This window comes from Capsicum annuum, chromosome 1, assembly GCF_002878395.1.
Source record: "Capsicum annuum cultivar UCD-10X-F1 chromosome 1, UCD10Xv1.1, whole genome shotgun sequence".
NCBI classification, from domain to species: domain Eukaryota; kingdom Viridiplantae; phylum Streptophyta; class Magnoliopsida; order Solanales; family Solanaceae; genus Capsicum; species Capsicum annuum.
In genome coordinates this window covers 41,354,984-41,377,625 of record NC_061111.1, presented here as the reverse complement: position 1 = coordinate 41,377,625, position 22,642 = coordinate 41,354,984, and the positions used below count along the sequence as shown (strand labels likewise).

Sequence of the window (22,642 nt, the reverse complement as noted above, 5' to 3'; positions counted from 1 at the left end):
ATCCTGAGTCGGGATCTATCAGAAACAACCTCTCTACTTCATCTGAGGTAGTTGTATGAACGGCGTACGCTTTACCCCAGACTCCACTTTATGAAAATACACTGGGCATGTAGTTGTATGGTGAGAATAATGTACAAAAGAAAAATACTACATAATTGTATGAAAAATACTACTAATTAACTTAAGATGTACTGATAATCCAACACCATAAAACAATTTCACAAATTGGCATATTTTATCACCACTCTATCAACACCAAACTTAATTCCATTATTCAAACAGCAAATTGTCACATTAAAATTTAAAAAATGAAAAAGGGCTGAGTTATTGTTCACATAACTAATCAGTATTTGCAAGAACAGTCTTGAGTGGCTTTGCACCACCATTTTCTTGAACTGAGTTGACTGGAGTAGAGGAACCATTCTTCTTTGAACTGCTGCTGCCAGTGAATGTCCTTCCCATAAATTTACCAGCTTTGCTTAGGCCACTGCCAACAGCTCCAAAGCCACTTCCAACGAGCCCCACGCCTGCCCCAATGCCACTTCCTACCATACCGACACCTGAACCAACCGCATCCATTGTGCTCCCGATCACCCCTTCTGCTTTCAGCTTCTTCCTTTCTTCTAGGATCACCTTCTCTGCCTCCATAGCAGCTAACTGCTCTTCCTTGTTGAACTCATGATACAACACCTGCACCGTAATGAATAAGCTTTAAAAATCACCACATTGCCCAGACCATCATCCTATCTCCTGGTGGTTAAAAGAGATGCTAATAGTAAAGAAGATCTCCCACAGTACAATGAATGAATGGTTAGCAGCTTAGGCAACAAGCCAACAACTCGGCCTGTCTGCAGCTAAACACAACATAGTCGGTTCCAAACCCAGAAAAAGATTACGGTTGCAGTAGATAGAAAAACAACCAAACCATTAAGAATGCTGTAAAATAGTGATAAATAGGATGCATGTAATCTAGCCCAACTAGTTCAGGATTCAGGTTTGGTTGTTTTTCTATCTACTGCACCGTAATGAATAAGCTTTAAAAATCACCACATTGCCCAGACCATCATCCTATCTCCTGGTGGTTAAAAGAGATGCTAATAGTAAAGAAGATCTCCCACAGTACAATGAATGAATGGTTAGCAGCTTAGGCAACAAGCCAACAACTCGGCCTGTCTGCAGCTAAACACAACATAGTCGGTTCCAAACCCAGAAAAAGATTACGGTTGCAGTAGATAGAAAAACAACCAAACCATTAAGAATGCTGTAAAATAGTGATAAATAGGATGCATGTAATCTAGCCCAACTAGTTCAGGATTCAGGTTTGGTTGATTAATCAGTAGAGTGGCATAGCAACAATGAAATCTCAACAAACAAATCTGAATCACTCCCGTACCTTTACAGTGATAGTTCCACGATCCTTCTTATCTTTGACTTGCGTCATATCAAGTTTTGGCAGTAATCTCAATTCTATTTCTTTGGCAGCGTCAGCTACTAGCTCATTCAGAGGCAACTTTGCAACGCCCATTCGCTCGTCTTGCCCAATGTCTTTATCAAAGACCTGCTCAAAATGATGAGAAGCTCAGCCATCACACAAATCCACTTAAAACAGTCTGTAAAGCATCAGTTGATATTCAAGACAGAGAAGAGCACAGCAATAAATGTGAAAGTAATTGCAATCAAACCTCGAGGATGAGGGATTGGGTCTCCTTGTCTTCTGCAATTAACTCAAACGTCTGATCCCAAACAGGATTTAGGTTGTTGTCAATGGTTTTTGTCTTAACCTTGAAAAGTGGGCGTATGTGTACAACAGCATATGGATCGGATTTTCCTATCATTTCGTGGTTCTTTAAGCCATTAGCCCTGACTACAGTTACTATGAGCTTCCCTTGTGGTTTAAGTTCCAAATCACTGCATGGAGGGAAATTCTGGTTACAAAATGATGAATAATAAGCATGAAGAGAAGATAAAGATCTACTATTATATATGCAGACATGACAATGAGCTAGTGCGCTTGATTTAGAGCTTAAAATAACAGCAGTACGCAAAATGGGGGGACGACCCGGTTCATACCTACTCCGTAGCTGTCGGGGAGGGGGGGGGACCACTCCGGGCCTGACCTACGCGCCCTCACCCCAGCTTCGCTGGAGGGGCGTTTCGAACCCCCGACCCTGGCACACCACGGTAAGCAAGCTTACCGCTGAGCAGTACGCAAAATGAAGAAGCAAATACATACATTGCAACATGTGAAACACCTTGATAAGAGTAAAACCCAAGTAAATAGCAAGCATTTATAAGTCCGAAATAGGAAATAGGTACACACTGACACAATTGTACTCGAACATAAGCCACTGCAAGACCTTTTACCTAAAACAGTCTAAATATTTTAGATATGCATATTTGACTGGATCACAAACCATAGAGCTTCCATGTTCAATTACCAAAATCCACTTGATCTTTGTTTCCTCATAAGTCTCAAACACCTGAATTCACATTGACATGGGGAAGCAGTATGAATTGATTTCAAGCAGGTCATTCCTTAAGTAGATGCAATCCTGGTTTCTTTTTTTTTCCCAAAGAATATTAATGGCAAGCTGAAGTAATCCAAAACTACTTTCCTATTAGCACATTACGGGGATTAAAAAGATAAGAAACTGATAAGTGAAGTGCTTGGTCACGAAAATATCTGTAGCAATGAAGATACCTAGTATCCACAGGTATGCCACCAATTTGAACAACAATTCTGTGCGGCCATTCCAGCATATCTGTCACTATTGTATTTACAGTGTCCTTTCAATGAGAAACAACAGCATTGTCATAAAAACGGAAGAAATAAGAAAGATTACTGCTAGAGAAGATGTTAATACTTACGTCAATCATATCTGAAAGTCCAGGAAGAGCTGTTAAACTTCCACCGATCGCCTTCAAGACATAGTCAATTCTAGGTTTTGGCTGATTGAACAAAAACAGAATCACTCATTATAACATCATTCAGGACATAAGCATCTTCAGATCAATAATCTAATTAGGCCAGAATAGTGATCGTAAAATAACATTGAATAAAAGAAAACTATGTAGCACATCAGATATAATGGGAGGAGCATCAAAATAATGGGAAACAAAAAAAGAAGGGATTAAAACTATATCGGCCAAGAATGTCGAGCTAAACCAAGATAAGTTTGCACCTAGAAGACTTATCATGCATGACTACACTCAAATGCTCCTGATACCACTGAAGATTTTGCATGTTCATGTGACCCTGGAACCAAGGCATTCCCTTATCATCCATGTGCCACCTACTTTTATAGCCACCCAAACAACAGAAAATGATCTAACAAATGGTTTCCCAAAGTAGAACATTACCCTGGCTTAGGTTAAAAAATGTATTTCATAGCTGTCTGATTGTTACGGTACTTTTAGTATTGTGTGCATCTTCAATGGAAAAGGAAAGAAATACTTTTACCCAGCACCTCCTTTTTTTTCTTTTTTTGAAGAATATTGAATCCACCAGTCAAACACATTCATGCAGGAGTAGCCGTAGTTGTTTCCCATGGTCTAGCTTTCTGTTAGCAGACTAATCTTAAACTTATATCTGAACAAAGTGTTTGACCTAGAATCTCGCACTAGAATTTCAACTCAATCAAAATCATGGTTCATCCTCATTACAAGCCTGTATGTGATTTTTCATTTAACAAAGGGCTAAATTAAAATTCTCAGTTATAAGGCGGAGTTTAATGACTTGTACTGGTATGATTTATTGGAAGCAGGTTATCCATGAATCAAGTTTGACAAACAAGTCATACTAGTCTGCCTTGAGAAAACAAAAGGCAAAGGCAGCTAAAATATTGGAGATGGCAGCAACACATAGGAGAAATGAAACAAAAGAATACACGAAAGCAAATCGACATATAGAACTTAGCTATACCTCAGAAAGCAATGCTACAACAACAGCCGAGATGCAAGGGATTTCCTCAGTTAGTTGGAAGATAACACGAATAACAGTGAAAACTTGAAGATTTTTCAACTGCAACCGAATTGGCAATGGTCAGTGCACATCTCTTCCTAACTAACCAAGTAGTCAACATTGATTTTCCAAGCAAAATAGACTGGTGAAACTATTTAGGCGCACACCTGAATGGGTATAGAAGCAACCACTGCAGCTTCAACACCTAAGACAATATTGGGATCACCACCCCATCGGAAGTCGATATCCATAGTGATTTGACCTTTTTTAAGACTCTGAACACGAATACCTGCATCAATTAAGTATTAAACATGGCAAAAAGTTGTGTGACGCCATGGACACTCTCTTAAAGAATCTCAAACATACAACGACCACCAATTTATCAACAATATTGCCAGGAAGGTAACAATAACCATGATAAGATAAGCTCTTGGCAGATTCTTTCTTGCCATCAACTGCAGCATCAAGCAAATATTACCCAGAAGATTTTCTTAGACATATGATACAGAAGTTTTGAAGTTACAAAAGAAAAAAAGGAAACTTGGTCCCACTCTTTTCACTTCAATTTTCAATATAAGCAGCAGAAGCATACCCTAAAAAAGAGATCAAACTTTGCAAAGACATCAATCCAATAACACCAATATTAGCAAAAATGCAACTAGTTAGATTTTCAGCGCACCCAGCGGAAAGTCTTATCTTTTCATGCATACACTTATTTTAAGGAAAAATTAAATAGGCGGTCACAATATTATAGGACTAATAAGAAATAACGATTTCAGCGACTTTTCAGACAACAAACAGAACATGAGCGCAAACTGAATTTGTCTTCTTAAACAATCACAATACTGACACCAGCAAGAAAGCTCAAATGACCATGACGACTATCATGTGCAACCTCAATCCTTTATGGCTTAGTTCAAGTAAAACCTTTTTGCATGAATATTGGATCATTGATGAACTGAAGAAGATTTAGAACCAGAGCTTAATTCAAGTTAATAGATATGAAGATTCATATGAATCTCAGGACTAGAAGATTAGCACAATGAGGAGAACTAGTAGCAGCGTGGCAACTCCTACCAGGCAAACTGCCTTTTTCTTTCCAAATGCAGCTTGACTGAAAAGGAGCTGGATAGCATGGGTTCTAATTTACAACTCTTTTTGCTGATCAGCAGTTATACAACTACGCAATATAATTAACTTAATTGAAATGAATTATAAATTACTTTTAGATGGATAATATTTTGATGTTGCTACCTTCAATTTTAGGTGCCACAGTGCCCAATGATAATTTGCTGAACTTCAATGAAGTAATTCCAGGAGGTCGATAATCTTCTAATAGAGGTTCAACTGATTCTTTTATAATAGCCTCTCCTGCCTGCATAGTGACATATCAGAGATTGGATCTTGGCTCGACAATATAGAAACATGGTTCACACACAACAATGCAACTGAAGATATTTTTCCATCAATATGAAACCATAGAAAAAGAATGACCTTAAGTGTACTATTCTTTGTGCGGAACAACTATCATGCAAGATGAGATATTAACAGTATAAACCAAATTCCATTTTTTTGAGAAAGGTGGAAAGCAAAAGTTCCATCTTATTAAATTTTTGGGGAAAAAGTCATCAGTCTCCATTGTGCTCTAAACCAATCTTCCTACTGAATTTTAACTTCAAGACAGAATTGTTTCTGACAAAGCAGCTTCAAAGCATTGGAGAATCTTCAAAAGGCAAATCTTTATTATTTATTTTTGATAACAGTGGTGTCTGGGCCAGTTTGCGCCCATCTCGACTAATTCCACAGGATACTTTCCACCAGCAACAGGTACCAGGTAACTCTGTCTACCAAGGCTAGAACAGATGGGAAGAAATCACCTAGTGTTTGTCTCTGTTGGAAATTGAACCTGAGACCTCATGGTACTCAACCCCACTTCATTGAACCACTAGGTCACACCCTTGGGTGCTTCAAAAGGAAATTCCTATAGCTTGGTAAGAAGTCTATGTACATCCAAGAAACGTTAATTCCTTATGAACTATGTAATCTGAGATGTGTCTGGTGCTTGTTATTTGTAAAGAATGGATTTTGGGCCTAACTCAACCTCAAAAGCTAGCTAATGAGGGGAGGATTGCCCAAGTCCATCTAAGGAGATCAATTACCCATCTCTTTTCCGATGTGGGATACTTAACAGGATTATATTAATAAGTTCAGTTTCTAATTGAAATTTAGAACACTAAGAAATAACTTCACTTTTGGGAACAATGCTTAAAAGGACAGAAGGTTTGAAGATCACTTAAAGAGACAGTTTGGTCATTACATTGAAAATCCATGACTGAGGCTCATCAAACAGTTTTTGTGCGAATTTTGTACAAAATTTTCTAATTTAGGTTTCACTACGCAAGAAGAAGAATACTCCTTATGTCTCTTTAAAAAAGAATGTCACCTTTAGTTTTTAATTCCAACATTCCCATTTACCCTAAATGACATTTCCTTGTAAAAATGATGTGGCATATTTAAGACTACAAGATTGAAAGGGTAATTTTGGCATCTAGTATACATATATTTAATTTAAGATCACAAGATTCAAAAATCTTTTTTACATTCTTAAATTTCGTGCCTCGTCAAAATAAGATAGAAAGAAACGAAACGAAGGGAATAACAGAACTTCCTAAAATGATTTTTTAATTAGCCTTCATCATCATAATTACTAAGCTAAACTTAAATTCCTCTTACTCTTTTTCAATCTAAAATATGACATTGTGCATTTGCAACTCTAAATTGGGTCCGGATTCTCTATATTCTCCGGTTGAGAACCTTTTAAAGGTAAACCTCATCGATACATTTTATCACAAATAGAGAGTTGGTCTTCAAGTCGCCACTTGTGCTTCGTCTCGAGGAGCAGGTCTTTTTTAAACTGGGTTTTCTCTTGCCGGTTAAAATTAAATGCTACTATTCTTGGAACATAAAGTTCAAACTGGGAAGGGACCTAGCCTTTGGGTTTAGTTCAGATCACAAGGGTTCTACCTTCTAAGGTTTTTTCCTGATTATCTAAGCTTATTCCTTAATCAGGAAAAACCTTTGCTCTTTGAGAATTCCAAATATTAAAATATAAGTTATTCTTGATTATCTAAGCTTATTCCTTAATCAGGAAAAACCTTTGCTCTTTGAGAATTCCAAATATTAAAATATAAGTAATCTTTAATTGGTGGGGCCAAATCTGTAAGTCCAAGATCATGGTAAAGGACTATAGGTATAATATTCTATGCTAATAGTTATCGACTCTAATAATAGTAACTGACGTTCAAAGGCAGGCTCACCCCGCAGTATCTTTTTCTCTCACCAAATATAAAAGAAGTCCACTTACGTCTGATAACAATGTTATCCTTTTGTATTAACAGGTGATGAACCCTTTTTGTTTGACTACTAAGTGTTCACGAGCAAATACATCCAACTAATACTCTTCAAGCATTACTCCTTGTAGAGATGAACTGTAGTACTAATAATTGTTTCTTGATTTAATTACTTGTCAGAAAAAGCAGAATGCTAGTCATACTTCAGTCGTTTTAAATTTATATGAAATTTGAATGCACCAAAAGCAAAATTTCGACAAAAGGAAACTTTTTTGAGAAGTGGTATCAAAGAACTTTCTTGATTTATTACTTACTGAGAGGTACGGGTTTTTTTTAATGATAGGGTAAACAATTTTCTTAGCATTTGCGGGAGAACCCCGTATAAATATGCCAAAAGAAGAGAACCTACACCAAAATATGGTTCTCAACAAAAGAGGTCCAATCTTCTATACAAATTGGGACCTCGCAAGTACACCGAAAGCAAACTAGGTACAAAACACTACTCTTTAACTTTACGAAATCAAGTTTTACCCCTTCAAAAGCCCTCTTATTCCTCTCTTTCCAAATGACCCACATGACTACCAAGGGGGAAACGCTCCATGTTCTCGTGCTTTCCTTCCCTTTTTTGAGAGTCCAACTTTGCAAAGCCTCCTCCACTGTGCCCCGCATGACCCATTTTGTCCTAAACAAATTTAGGGTCACCCTCCATAATTGACTATCCACCTTACAATGCAGAAGAAAATGATCGACACTTTCGCTGGTACTTTTACACATGAAGCACCAACTGACATAAGTGATTTTCTTCTTTCTCAGATTCTCCGTTGTTAATATCACACCCCTTGCCGTCAACCATACAACGAAACAAACCTTCCTTTTTGCTTCAGGTATCCAAATGAAGTCATGAGTAAAAGTACCTTCCTCTCTCATTAGCAACCTCATATAAAAAGAGCTAACAGTGAATAAGTCGTCACCACTCTCCTGCCACCTCCATGCATCTAACAAGTTGTTTGATGTTTCTAGCCCATATAAAAGCTCTAACAGATTGTGAAACACTTTCATCTCCCCATCATAAAGGTTCCTTCTGAATCTTAAATCCCGGTGAATTGCACCTTCATGAGACCTATAAATTTGTTGGACTGTCATCTCTCTCTGACAAGAAATGTGGTATAAACTAGAAAAAGGTTCCTTCAACTCGACCTCCCTACACCACTTGTGTGACAAAAACTATCCCCTTCATGATACCACTCCACAAAACCACACCCGAATGGAGTTACAATGTTTCTAGTCCTCCATCCACCATCCATTATACCATATTTATCCACTACCACCTCTCTCCAAAAAGCATTTTCCTCCTTCCCAAATCTCCAGATACACTTTCCTAACAAAGTTTTGTTGTAAACCTGGAGACCTTTCACTCCAAGCCCTCCCTATTCCTTTGGAGATGTGAGAACTCTCCAATTCACAAAATGAAACTTTTTAGTGTCTTTCGTTGACTGCTGAGTCCCATAAGAAGTTACGTTGAAGTCCCCCCAATGTTTCAATCACTTTTCCCAGGCCTGCAAAAGTGACATGAAATATGTAGGAATACTAGAAAGGGTGCTCTTGATCAAAACTTCCTTTCCCAGTTTCGACAGGTGCCTCTTTTGCCATCCTCCTAGCCCGTCTTGACTCTCTCAACCACCGCATTCCACACTGCAAAAGTGACATGAAATATGTAGGAATACTAGAAGGGTGCTCTTGATCAAAACTTCCTTTCCCCGTTTCGACAGGTGCCTCTTTTGCCATCCAGCTAGCCCTTCTTGACTCTCTCAACCACCGCATTCCACACTGCAAGATCTTTATTAGAAGCTCCGAAAGGCAGTCCAAGATATGTAGTAGGTAGACTACCCACTTTGCAATTTAACACTTGCGCAATCTCGTCTTTTTTTTTTTTGAAATCGATACTTTGTATATATTTATGTACCAAAATAGTGCATGGGTTGTAGTAGAGCCGTATTTACAAGGGAGGTCCACAACCTATCATCCTATGTCTATAATGAATCTAACACGTCAAGAATAGATACAGGATCATTAGACCAAATCTGGTTACACCAAAAACACAGTTTCAAGAATAGATACAGGATCATTAGACCAAATCTGGTTACACCAAAAACACAGTTTCAAGATACAGTTCAACTTGATATGTTCTGTACTATTCTCTACATTCTCAAAAACCCTAGCATTCCTCTCCTTCTAGATTGTTCACCATATGTTGACTGGTATAATTCTCCATCTTCTACTCTTTGTCTGCATCCTAGCTTCTTCCCAACTTTGAATAGCCTCCGTAACCCTACTAGACATAGACCAGGAAAAATTTTCAGTAGTCTTGTAGTGAAGGAATAGGCGATTAACCGTTTCATCCTGCTCTCCACAAAATACACATTTAGGACATACACTTAACCCCCTCTTCATCAGATTACTGCTTCCTTAGATAGGAGCCAAGTAAAACAAGCTACCTTGTAAGGAATAATAACCTTCTAGATATTTTCCACGGCCAATTGACAATTTGTTAGTTGCAATTGTTCAACTTCCTATATGTTTTACCAACCTTGAAGGTTCCCTTGTCACTTCCCTGCAACCAAAGCTTATCCTCCTCTTCTTGTGTTCCATTAAACTGCCACTAGTGTTGAAGAAATCTGCAACTCTTGATATTTTCCGGTCATTTACTTGTCTTCGGAAGTTAACTTCCCACCCTTTCGATGTCCAAATTCCTGCAATGATCCTCTATTGGTGTGACATTAAACAGTGAATATCTGGATATAGACTTTCCAAGACGCCCACCTCATCCCAATATCTCTCTAGAAACTTGTCTTTTCTCCATTCTTTACTTTCACCTTGTTGCTATTCTTGAACTCAGTCTATAGAGATCTGATGGATCTCCACAGGTTCACACCATATGGAGTATTTACTTCCTTTGTCATCCATCTATCTTTCATATTGGTGGAGCAGGTTTAAGGTGGTTGACTAATCTGTTTAACGGCATTTTCAAGTCTGTGAATATGTCTAAGGCTTGGAGATGGAGTACGAAGATTCCGTTATATAAGAACAAGGTTGACATTCAGAGTTGCAATAACTATAGGGGTATTAAGCTGTTGAGTCGCACTATGAAGATTTGGGAGAGGGTGGTTGAGCGGAGATTGAGAGGCGTGTCCGTTTCAGAGAACCTATTTGGATTTATGCCTGGTTCGCTCGACGACAGAGGCAATCCACCTGGTGAGGAGATTGGTGAAGCAGTATAGGGATAGGAAGAGGGATTTACACATGGTGTTCATCGACTTGGAGAAGGCGTATGAAAAAGTCCCTAGGGAGGTGCTTTGGAGATGCTTAGAGGTGAGAGGGGTCCCGGAGGCATACATCAGAGCTATTAAGGATATGTACGAGGGAGGAAAGACTCGGGTGAGGACGGCGGGGGAGACTCAGAACATTTTTCGATCGAGATCGGGTTGCATCAGGGATCGACTCTCAGTCCGTTTCTGTTTGCGCTGGTGATGGACGTGTTGAAGCGAAGTATTCAAGATAAGGTGTCTTGGTGTATGTTATTTGCAGATGATGTAGTGCTGATTGATGAGACGCGGGGGGTGTGAATGATAAATTGAAGGTTTGGAGGCAAACTCTTAAAGCTAAGGGGTTCAGGTTGAGTAGGTCCAAGATGGAGTATATGAAATGCAAGTTTAGTGACTTGAAGCAGGAGGACGGGGTGGTGGTGAGGTTGGATTCCCAGGATGTTTGTAAGAGGGATAGTTTTAAGTATCTCGGGTATATGATTCAAGGAAATGGCGAGATTAATGAGGATGTCTCTAAACGTATTGGAGCGGGTTGGATGAAGTGGAGGCTCACTTCGGGAGTGTTGTGTGATAAAAAGGTGCCCTTAAAGCTTAAAGGTAAGTTCTACAGAGTGGCAGTCCATCCGGCCAGAGGCGGATCCAGGATTTTAAACTTGTGGGTTCCTAATAAAAAGCTTTGAATGTACTTTTTTAAAAAAATAGGTTGACCATCTAAAAATATGGGCTAAAAAGAGTAAAAAAAGAAAAATTTTACCTATTTAAAAGCATAGGCTGAAAAGCCTTCTAAAGATTTAAAAGCATAGGCTGAAAAGTCTTCTAAAAATTAGCTGAAAAAAGGATAAAGGAAAAAACGCATCCAAGGGGATTTGAACCAACATTAGAGCGCCGGAAATACATATGGGTTCCCTCTGACCACTGAGCTATCCATTAGTTTAATTATGGGTTCCCACATTTAAATATTTATACCTTTTAACAATATTTCTCATTTAATTATATGTCTTACGGTAGCGGTTGTGGGTTCCCGGGAACCCACACCCGCTACCGTAGATCCGCCCCTGCGTCCGGTCATGTTTTATAGTGTGGAGTGTTGACTAGTCAAGAACTCCCACATTCAAAAATTGAAGGTAGCGAAAATGAGAATGTTGCGTTGGATGTATGAACTTACTAAAGGGGATAGAGTTAGGAATGAGATTATCCGGGTGAAGGTGGGAGTGGCGTCGGTGGAAGACAAGATGCGGGAGAGAAGGCTAAAATGGTTTGGGCATGTGATGAGGAGGGGCACGGATGCCCCAGTTCGTAGGTGTGAGAGGCTAGCTTTGGATGGTTTCAGGAGGAGTAAAGGTAGGCCGAAGAAATACTAGAGAGAGATGATTAGACATGACATGGAGCTGTTACAGCTGACTGAGGACATGACCCTAGATAGGAAGGTGTGGAGGTCGTGGATAAGAGTAGAAGGCTAGTGCGAGGGTGGGTTGTATCTTGTAGTTAGGGAGCTCTTGCGTAGCCGGGTTAGTAACCCTAGGACTGTGTCCATTGGTAGGAGCTGCTAGTGTATACTATTACTAGGTGGGTGTCCTTTTCTTATTTCTTATTTTCATATTACTCTTATTTTCGTGTGTCTCGTATTTTTATTTTTATTAGTCCTTATTTCTTATTTCGGTTATGCCACCAATCCTGTTTTCATGTATTACTTTGATCTTGCTAACTATTCTTTATCTTGAGCCGGGGGTTTATCGGAAACAGTCTCTCTACTTCTTCGGAGGTAGCGGTATGGACTACGTACATTTTACCCTTCCCAGACCCCACTTGGTGGAAATACACTGGGTTTGTTGTTGTTGTTGTTGTTGTCATCTATCTATCTTCCTCCTCGTACTTAGCTTCAATTACTTTCCCCCACAACTGTTTGTCACTGACATATTTCCACAATCATTTCATCCTGAACGTTTTACTGTGGTTCTGTAAGTTTATAATTCCAAGACCTCCAAATCTTTTCTCCACTATCACATCTTTCCACTTTATTAAGTTATAGCCTCTCTTTTCCTTCTCCCTCTGCTATAAGAACTTTCTTCTAATTTTGTCCAATTTGTGACCCCTGTTGGAATAGCGAACAAAGACATCATGTTGGCATGACATCTAAGACTGAGTTGATTAGAGTTATTCTGCCTCTCAATGACAAGCATTGCCCCTTCCATCTGGCCAATTTCTTCTCACACTTCTCAATAACAGAGTTTCATATTTCTTTGGATTAGATTTGGCACCCAAAAGGCATACCAAGTTATGTGGTTGGAAGAGCCCCAACCTGACCACCTAGGACTGTGCTTAGATCCTCCATATTAAGACGCTTCATTAATGGGATAAAGAAAGCTCTTCCTCCAATTAATATGAAGCCCAAAGATCCCTTCAAACAGAATTAACATCAACCTCAGATATTTGAGTTGTTCTGTTTTGATCCCTTCAAACAGAATTAACATCAACCTCAGTTATTTGAGTTGTTCTTTTTCCATAAAAGAGATGAGCTTGTCATCTGCATATTGCAAACGAGTCACCTCCAAACTTTCTCTTCCTTCTCTAGCCACATCAAACCTTCTTAGCCAGCTATGTGTGTTTGATGCGGGCTGTCAACCAAGTCATATGACAAAAATTTCTGGCAATTTTAAAACATTTTATTAGGGGTTGCTTGGTCTTTTCCCACTCTTCTACCAAAATATGTCGTTTAAGTTATCCTAAGGCTGAAATATAAGGCAAAAAGGCTGAATTATAAGGCAAAAAGGCCCCAAATTCCCATTAACTCAAAATTAAGCTATAAAGAAAATAGAGAAAGAGGCAATTTTCTTCTCCCAAGGCAAAATTACGTTTCTTCAACTTCAAACTCCAAATTCAAAAATTTCACAAAGGTTTCCATCTCCAGGTAAGTGGGATTTCATCAATGGTCACCATTGAGTCCCAGAGTTAACTCAATTTGTTGAATCATGTTGTTAAGACCCTCCATAGCTAACAAAAGTATGAAAGGGGAAAGCAGATCCCCCTGACTAAGGCCTCTTTGTGCTCTAAAATAATCTGTTGGCGCACCATTGATTAGCATTGAGAAGCTCACTAATGATATGCAAAATTTTATCCATCGAATCCACCTCTTCCAAAATCCCATTTTCTCCAACACTCCCAAAAGATATTCCCAGCTTACATGATCGTATGCTTTTTCAACATCTAGCTTGCATGATATTTCTACCTTTTTCTGCTTCAGTTTTGAGACTACTGCTTCATTTGATACAAGGACTGCATCCAGAATTTGCCTACCTTTAATAAAGGTCATTTGTTGTGAGTCAACTAGCTTTCCCATCACGCCTTTCAACCTTTCAGTTAGGACTTTGGAAAATATTTATAGATGCTTCCTATCGGGTAGATGGGCCTGAAGTCCCTCAACTCAATTGCACCTTTCTTCTTGGGGATAAAAGCAATAAATGTAGCATTGAAGCTTTTCTAAAACATTTCTTGTTCATAAAAATTGAAAAGCCATCATTATATCATGTTTAACAATCTCCCAACATTTTATGAAAAAGCCCATGGTGAAGCCATCTGGTCTGGGAGCTTTGTCCCTTGCACATAGTTTAAGACGTCTCAACACTTCCTCTTCTTCAAATCTTCCTTGTAAACTCTCTTTCTCCTCCGGTGAGAGCACTAGGCAATTTGGGAAATTGCTAGCAGGTCTCTAGTGTGATGTTTCTGTGTACAACTTTTGGTAGAATTCAACTATCTCTTTTTCAATTCTGGTTGCACCTTGGGTGATCTCACCTTGAACCTCCAGTTGATCAATATTATTGTATCTCGTGTGCATTCGAAGTTTCGTGGAAATACTTAGAATTCCTATCTTCTTTTCAACCAAAGAGCTCTTGATCTTTGTCTCCAGGCAATTTCTTCTCTTTTTAACAAATTCTCAAATTCCAGTAGCACGGCTCTTTTTCTTGTGGACTCTTCTTCCGTGAGGGTTCTGTTTTTACTAACTGCTTCAAAATCTGCCAGTTTCCCTAATAGGATTTTCCTCGGTAGGCCTAAATTTTCTTGATCTTCTCTACACTCCTGGAGTTTATTCTTCAGTGCTTTCGCAAGCCAAAACAAAGTCCGATCTTCCCCAAAAATAGAAATTATTCCACCAATCTCTGATCCTATCATTGAAACCCTTAGTGTCCTGCCACCAGTTTTCAAATTTGAAATAACTTCTATTTCCAAGTTCCGCCTTGTAAAGCAATAGGGACATGATCTGAAATAATCCTCTGTAGTGGGATTAGTTTTAAAATGCTGAAACTTCCATTCACTCTTCTGAAATCAGTATTCTATCAATCTTGGATGTTGCATCATGTTTGTCTCCTTTGTACCAAGTGAAAGTAGTGTTCACCATTTGAATATCAATTAGACACATGTCTTCAATAAAATCTGCAAATTCCCTCATCCCTTTAGTTCTTCGAACACAATTTCTTTATTCAGAAACAAACCTACAGATATTGTAGTCTCCACGCACAACCCATGGCCCTTGGAAAAGACCTCTGACAGCACCAATTTCCTCCCATACTAATCTTCTCTCAATGTAGCAGACTTGGGGCATAAACCCCAATAATATGACAAGAGTACCTTTGAAGTTTAGCTTCAAATTTGCATGTTAGAGTGTATGCACAATTTCTACTACCTCCCCCTTCCTTATTCAATTATCCCACATCATCAGGATACCCTCTCTTGTTCCACTAGCCTCCAAATGCTCATATTTGATCCATCTACCACCCCAAATTTGTTTACTAACCCTGAGATGTCCCCCTCTAGCTTGGTTTCTTGGAAGCAATAGATGTTCACATTCCAGCCAATCTGAATTATCCACTCAATCTCCTCAATATTATCTACTGCTCCCATCGGTGTGACTTCACATTTACTAAAATTGATCTTTAAGCTTGACACACCTGAAACCATATAAGGATGTGTCTCAAGAAATCTAACTGGAATGCATCCGTATCACAAAAGACCAAAGTATCATCTGCAAACAATAAATGTGTAACGGTCACGTTACTCTGCCCTCTAATTGAAGTATCAAAGCCCTTCAGCAGACCTCCGCTGACTGCTCTGTCCATCATCTTGCTCAAAGCTTTCATTACCAAAATGAATAACATAGGAGATGTATAGCTTGATAACATTTTTTTCACATTTTTTTCATAAATTATGATGATTTTCCTGCTCAAGTTGGTAAGACATTGTACTTAATTTGTGTCTTGTGAAGTTCTATAGTTTTGTATGCACTAGGGCTTCAACTCAATAGTAAGAGAGCAACACCTGATATGTAGGTTAGCCGCATGTCAGGAGTTTGACCCTGTGGCAAACAAGAAGCCTGGTACTCCTTTTATCCAATTTTATGTGACAAACTTTCTTTTTAGTTTGTTAGAGAAAGGACAAATTTTACACACAAGGGTGTGGCCTAGTGGTTGAATAAAGTTGGGTTGAGCATTATAAGGTCTCAGGTTCAATTCCCAAAAGAGACAACACTAGGTGGATTCTTCTCATCTGTTCTAGTCTTGGTGGACAGAGTTACCTATTAGTAGAGGTGAGCCCAAGCTGGCCTGGACACCACGTTTATCAAGAAAAAAGAAAGGACACATTTTTATATTTAGACACAATTTAACTTTAACTTTTACGTTTACCCTTAATACGATGACTTCTAGCCACACAAATGTTTATAGTTTGTTTTAAATTACAAGTGTCAAACGTCTTTCTTTTATTTTTAAACTTTGTGTCCAATCAAACTTTGTTGCATAAAATGGTATGGAGGAATATTTAAGTGGAGATAGGTAGAGGTACACGAGTTTCGAACCATGTGCTAATAGGCTCTCGAGGATTTCTCAATAATAAAGAAGATTTTTTTTTTTAACTTTTAGTAGTATGCATAGATGCTTATGTTCAAATTTACAATAACTTATAAATTATTTTAGTTTTCTAGAATTTCGAATGTACTTTCACAATTCGAAGCTTTTGTGATTTCTTTTATCTATAAAATAGAAAATTTTAAAAAATCAAGGATCTTAGGCCCCACACCTCATGTCTTGCCTTTTGATTATTGAATAATATTTATTTTTTAGAACAAAATCGGGATTTTGGTTTCTCGTATAAGAGAAAATTATTCCATCGCAAAATTCTACTTAACTAATACAACATTCAGTTACCACGTCTAGGTAGAGGTACACGAGTTTCGAACCATGTGCTAATAGGCTCTCGAGGATTTCTCAATAATAAAAAAGATTTCATTTTTTTTTACTTTTAGTAGTATGCATAGATGCTTATGTTCAAATTTACAATTACTTTTAAATTATTTTAATTTTCTAGAATTTCGGATGTACTTTCACAATTCGAAGCTTTTATGATTTCTTTTTATTTATAAAATAGAAAGTTTTAAAAAATCAAGGATCTTATGCCCCACACCACATGTCTTGCCTTTCGATCATTGAATAATAGTATTTATTTTTTAGAACAAAATCGGGATTTTGGTTTCTCATATAAGAGAAAATTATTCCAGCACAAAATTCTACTTAACAAATACAATATTCAGTTACCATTTGCATTTCTTGCATAATTAATGCATATATAATTTAGTAGTTATGTATTATTTTATACGGGATAGAACGGTGTAATAAGAATAGTGTACTAGCAATAACCGATAGAGCACCTAAAATGACAAAATTACTATTAAAATAAAGCACCCTTATTTTGTAAAGCCAACATAATTTTATGGGCATACTTTTCAGCTTTTCATAATAGGATAAAACTCATGATCGTATTTTATAGTAAGAATTTCTAATAATTTATACTAATATTTATACGCTGGCACTGATTATTAGAGCTAATTCTTGATTTTGGTAATAATACAATATAAGTCTTGAAATATTAGAAGAAAAAGAAATAGCACAAATTTATCTACATTTGCCAAATAAAAAATTGCAATGTTGTTTAACTCTGACATCGTTTATTGATCGGAGCATAATTTTTCAAAGTGACAAACGAATGATGCATAACTACGCAATACTGACAAAAGAATCCAGTTTAAAACTTTAAATCCATGTTTTAAATTACACGTATTTAATAAGTGGAGAATGGTAGAGGGGTGGGTTCATTTTCCACCAAGTTTCGATCAATTACCAAAACAAAAGAAGTTTGATTGTACTATGTAACATTAAAACTGGTCTACGAAACGAAAATTGCTCAGGATAGCTAAAGACGAGTAAAAAGCTTACTTCGGCAATGAAGGGCCACAATTTGCTCAATTGTTTGTTCAACCATTTGACCTGCGCCCGTGACATATAAAACAAGACAAATTAACATTGATATGATCACTATTATCAGTTTATTTCTTTAAATTGTGTGGAAAAAAAGTTTGTGGAAACACCATAAATGCGTAGCCTCTAAGATTCACAACTGACATTGATAAGATATGGATGTTACTGTTTATAAACACTCTTTTCCAATCACTAACACCTGAGACAAAACAGCTCATCTACTTAATTTTTCCTCGTGTTCCATCACTGTATTCTTGATTCTACTTCACTAGATTCCAGAAGAAAAAACCATTTTTTTGAAAAAATGATTCCAAAAGTAAAACTGATCTTCACTGACTTCATTTCTCAAGAAAAAAAACATTTGTTGTAACTAGAGCACAGTGAAGAAAGTTGCCTATAAGTTTCAAGAAGGAATTATGTGACTCTTTGTTCCTATCATAACGAAGCCAAGGGGTTAACAGGTCAAGTTTTGCAACAATTTCTTGAAATGCATAAGCTATTAAGGCCAGTTCAACAATATGCATACATTGATTAACTTCAGCATCTCTTCAAAGATAAGAAAAAATTTCTGTTGGAAATATAACAGCACTAATTCTTGAGCTCTTTTTCAGAAGGTGTTAAAAAATTATTCAAATTTCAGTGAACAATTCAGCTTGAGTACCCCATTGCAAAGTAAATGAGCCAAGTGTCACAAGTACAAGAGTCGGTGCAATAAAAAGGGAAAATAATGAACTGTGTCGTAAGAACAAGAGTCAACGCAATAAAGGGGGAAAACTGAGATAAGTAAAGCCATTCACCACCTGTTCATAAACGGGAAATGATATCCATTCAGGAAAGTTATCGCCACAAACTTTCTTTAGATCATCCCTGCTGAGGCAGCCCATTAATTTTACATCTACTGCCTGTAAAAGATGTAAAATATAACGAGGAAATGAATGCCAGTCCTTCAGAATGTGAATGCATATCAGAAGTTTGAACGTTGTTTGCAAGCATGATGTAAATCTTGGCAGTAGCATTAAAGCAACAGCAGTGCCAAGTTTTTATGCTACTTAGCAAGTATGACAGTGAGCTATATCTGCTACCACCTCACCTGAGCAAAGTTGAGCATCAAGCAGCCAAATAGTACTACCACTTAAGCAGCAACTGTGAAACACTCTATCCGCATCAATAGCAGAAACTAACAAACAATCCACTATGAAGCATATAGCTATACATGTTCTAGAGTAATGCACTAACAAACCTATCATCAGTAGAAACTTCAACTTAGTCGCCTAACAGAATCACAAAATTATCACCATTTTCAGTGTGCTTTCCAATGTAAACTTTTGCATGCTCTTCTGGTAAAAAATAAGGGTTGTAACAAACACTAACTACCTCACTCATAAATTGCGATGGAGTACACTACAGGGCAAATAGAAACAATCTGACAACAAAAACTTCATCTTGATAATAATATATAAATAGTCAAAGAGAACCTCAAAGAAAAATTTCCACTCTTGAGTTGATATTTACCATAAGTCCACTATTTGACAGAAAATTTAGAGATGCCAATGTTACAAGAACCCTAAAAATGTGACTTAAAAGGCATACTATTGAATACAACAAGAACATAGCCAGTTTAATCCCACAAGTGGGATTTGGGGAGGTTTCGATAGAACCTCGGTTCAAGTAAAAACAATACACAACAGTTTGAAAGAAGAAACAGCGGAAGTGGAGAAGCTAAGACAAAATCCTAAAGAAAGTATGACAATGCATGGTAAAAATGGAACAGTCCCAACACTTTACTTAAGATTAAAGATAGGGGCCGGGCTCTGCCCACTCAGAATGGACAGACTTTCAAGTTTTCAGCGGTTTATGCTAAATGTATGAGGGACAAAATAGTACGATAATCGAAGTACTAGAAACAGTAAATAGTAACAGAAAGGGAATAACAAGAAACTCCTAGAGTAATACTATGACTACTAGCATGAAAAGCTTAGCGACATAACCCTCAACTACCTAACTTACCCTCTACCCTAACCCAAGGTAAACTATTAAGTAATGGAATGAAATTGATCCAGACAGAGAGGATACTAAGGATTCAAACAGCCAACCCTAGAATAGTTTGCTGAAAAGATGGGATTGAGGCATTGCTTAGAATTGAAGGGTACAACAACAACCTACCCAGCGTAGCCCCACAAAATGGGGTCAGGAGAAGGTAGAGCGTACGCATACCTTGCCCCTACCTCCGAGATAGAGAGGCTGTTTCCAATATACCCTCGCTCAAGAAAAAAAACACCTTAGCAAACTTCAAAAACATAAAAATCAGGAGTATGAGAAGAATACCTTAGCAATTCGCTTGTTGCTCCTGTACCTCATCATACGTTTCAAAGCAGCCATTAAACCGATCCCACAGACAATCCCCAAAAGCATCCCAGAAATCAACCCCATTTCTACTTCAATTCAGATCACTTCAAACCAATTTCCCTAAACAAGAAAATACCAAAAACAGAAACTTTAACAGCAAAACCCAAAGTAGATAAACTTAACTACCAAGTTCAAGAATCGACAAAAATATTCCAAAACAAGCAAACCCCACCTCAAAAAATATCTGGGTGTGCACCAAGGCTGAAACTTTCTTTTCAAAAGTGGGTGTCCACCAAAATGGCCTTGCTTGGCATTCCTTTCCTCCACATAAATCTTTGAAGTTTAAAGAAGAAAAAGATACAGTATCAAACTTATTTAATTAAGGATTTAAACGTTAAATTTACTATAGTCTTTCTTGTTTCATTTCTTTGTCTCTCTCTACAATGAATTTTCAGATTTAAGTCTTGGCTTTTGATTTTCTTGTTTTGTCCGTTTCTAACTGTAGCAAAACTTTTGGGTTTTTGCAGACATAACCCCTATAATATTGGGATTTGGGTCACCAAATTTAATGCTTGATATACTTATCCATATAGGTGTTCCTGAATGATTGGAAGCTTCATTTTTCTTTTGAAACTTCAGTGCTAGTGGTATATATCCCTACCACTTGGAGTGAGGAATATTTAGACGGACCAAAAAAAATAGTGACAATATATTTACACAACAAAAGTAATGTTAATATTAATTTGAGTCGTAATTTGCTGATTTGCGCTGACCACTTGGTAGACAATTTTGATCTACTATTTTTTAGAAGTAGCTTTCTCTTCGGTATTCAGTTTCTCATTTACGAATTTTTGCATATACACATGCATTCTTGATTGGTTTATTTATGCTTTGGGTCAAAATATTTTATTCCTAAAATATATACGTGATAATGATACAAAAGTTTTTTGAGCGTCTTATCTTTCAGACATAACACTTATATAAGAGAAAATAATAGGCTAATTTTTTTTTAATGTACGACGCAAGATTAGCTCCTTAATCAAAAAACTCAAACTCGTATATCTCATTCAACTATCTAATGTAAAGCAAATTGTAAGCATTTTTCCGTCGGATAATACAACGCAATACGAAAAGCAACCGAGTCATAGTTCTTTGATACAGGAGCGGACCCATATGTATCGGTGGGGAATGCACATGCACCCGTTAACGTCGAAAAAAATTGTGCGTATATATGTGTATATACCTTAAGAAATTAGAATATATATAATAGTGCACCCATAGTTGACAGGTAATGCACCTTGACGCACTGATTGAAGTCAACACTTCTATTCACGCGACCAGGGATTGATTCCTGGGAACAGCACAACATTTTCGCTTTATCTTCATTTCTTCAGATTGCTTATTACCAAATTTATAACAAAAAATAATGAAATGGGGATTCGAACCGTGACCACTCCCTAAGGTGAACTTCTATTCACCATTGACCTACCACAACTAAGTATTAAAAATTCCCCTTCAACATTGACCTACCACAACTAAGTATTAAAAATTGTTTAAAGTAAATTTCATATTATAAGAAATTAGAACTCTTATTCATTCTATATAATTATTTTTGCATTATTGTTCATGTCTTTGATGATCAATTGAATATGATAATATCCCTTAATCGATACTGAAAGTTTTTTTAACGTCTTAAGATAATATTGGTGCACCACAATATTATCAAAAGCAATAAGCGTAAAAAAACTTCAAGGTCTATTGTGTTTAAACACAAAGTACAAATAAAGTGTGAGATCTAACAAAAAAAAAGAATAAAAGGAGAAAAAATATAAATATATGTCTAATCCAAGACTAATAATATAAGTATAAATGATAAATATATGAACAAAAAAATTATTATTTTTTAGAGTAAATACATAATTACACCACTGATCTTGTCCGAAATTTTCAAAAAGACACCTAAACTTTAACTTCGACCTATTACCCCACGAATCTTCTTTATTTCGTTGCAAATACACCATTTTGATCCTCTACGTGTATACACGCGCCACAAGCGCGTGAAAAGGCAAAACTTGACTGTTTCGACCAATTAGAAGCTGCCACGTGTAAATAATTTAATATATAATTTATATTCTTTTTTTTTAAATTAATATTTATTTATTTTTAAAAATTATTTCATAATACCCCCCCCCCTCACCCCACCTCCGCAACCCCACTCATCCACCATTATTTTCTTCCCCAACTTCTTCTTCATCACCATAACTCAACAACAACAACAATTACAACAACAACAACATCAATTAAAGCAACAACAACAACATCATCATCACCATAATTTTAAAAAGAAAATCTGATGTAGAA

At 37.2% G+C, this 22,642-nt stretch overlaps 1 protein-coding gene across 1 annotated transcript; it reads right to left on the bottom strand.

Moving 5' to 3' along the window:
• Window positions 1-216: 216 nt before the first annotated feature.
• Window positions 217-20,987, bottom strand: LOC107872386 (calcium-dependent lipid-binding protein). Its single transcript, XM_016719120.2, has 12 exons — window positions 20,514-20,987; window positions 20,261-20,401; window positions 18,736-18,837; window positions 17,894-17,944; window positions 5,216-5,336; window positions 4,129-4,250; window positions 3,923-4,021; window positions 2,869-2,949; window positions 2,702-2,787; window positions 1,683-1,908; window positions 1,394-1,558; window positions 217-690 (listed from the first exon to the last, which is right to left on the bottom strand). The coding sequence occupies exons 2-12, from the start codon at window positions 20,363-20,365 to the stop codon at window positions 340-342; spliced, it is 1,509 nt and encodes a 502-aa protein (XP_016574606.1). The 5' UTR covers window positions 20,366-20,401; window positions 20,514-20,987; the 3' UTR covers window positions 217-339.
• Between the last annotated feature and the right edge of the window lie 1,655 nt (window positions 20,988-22,642).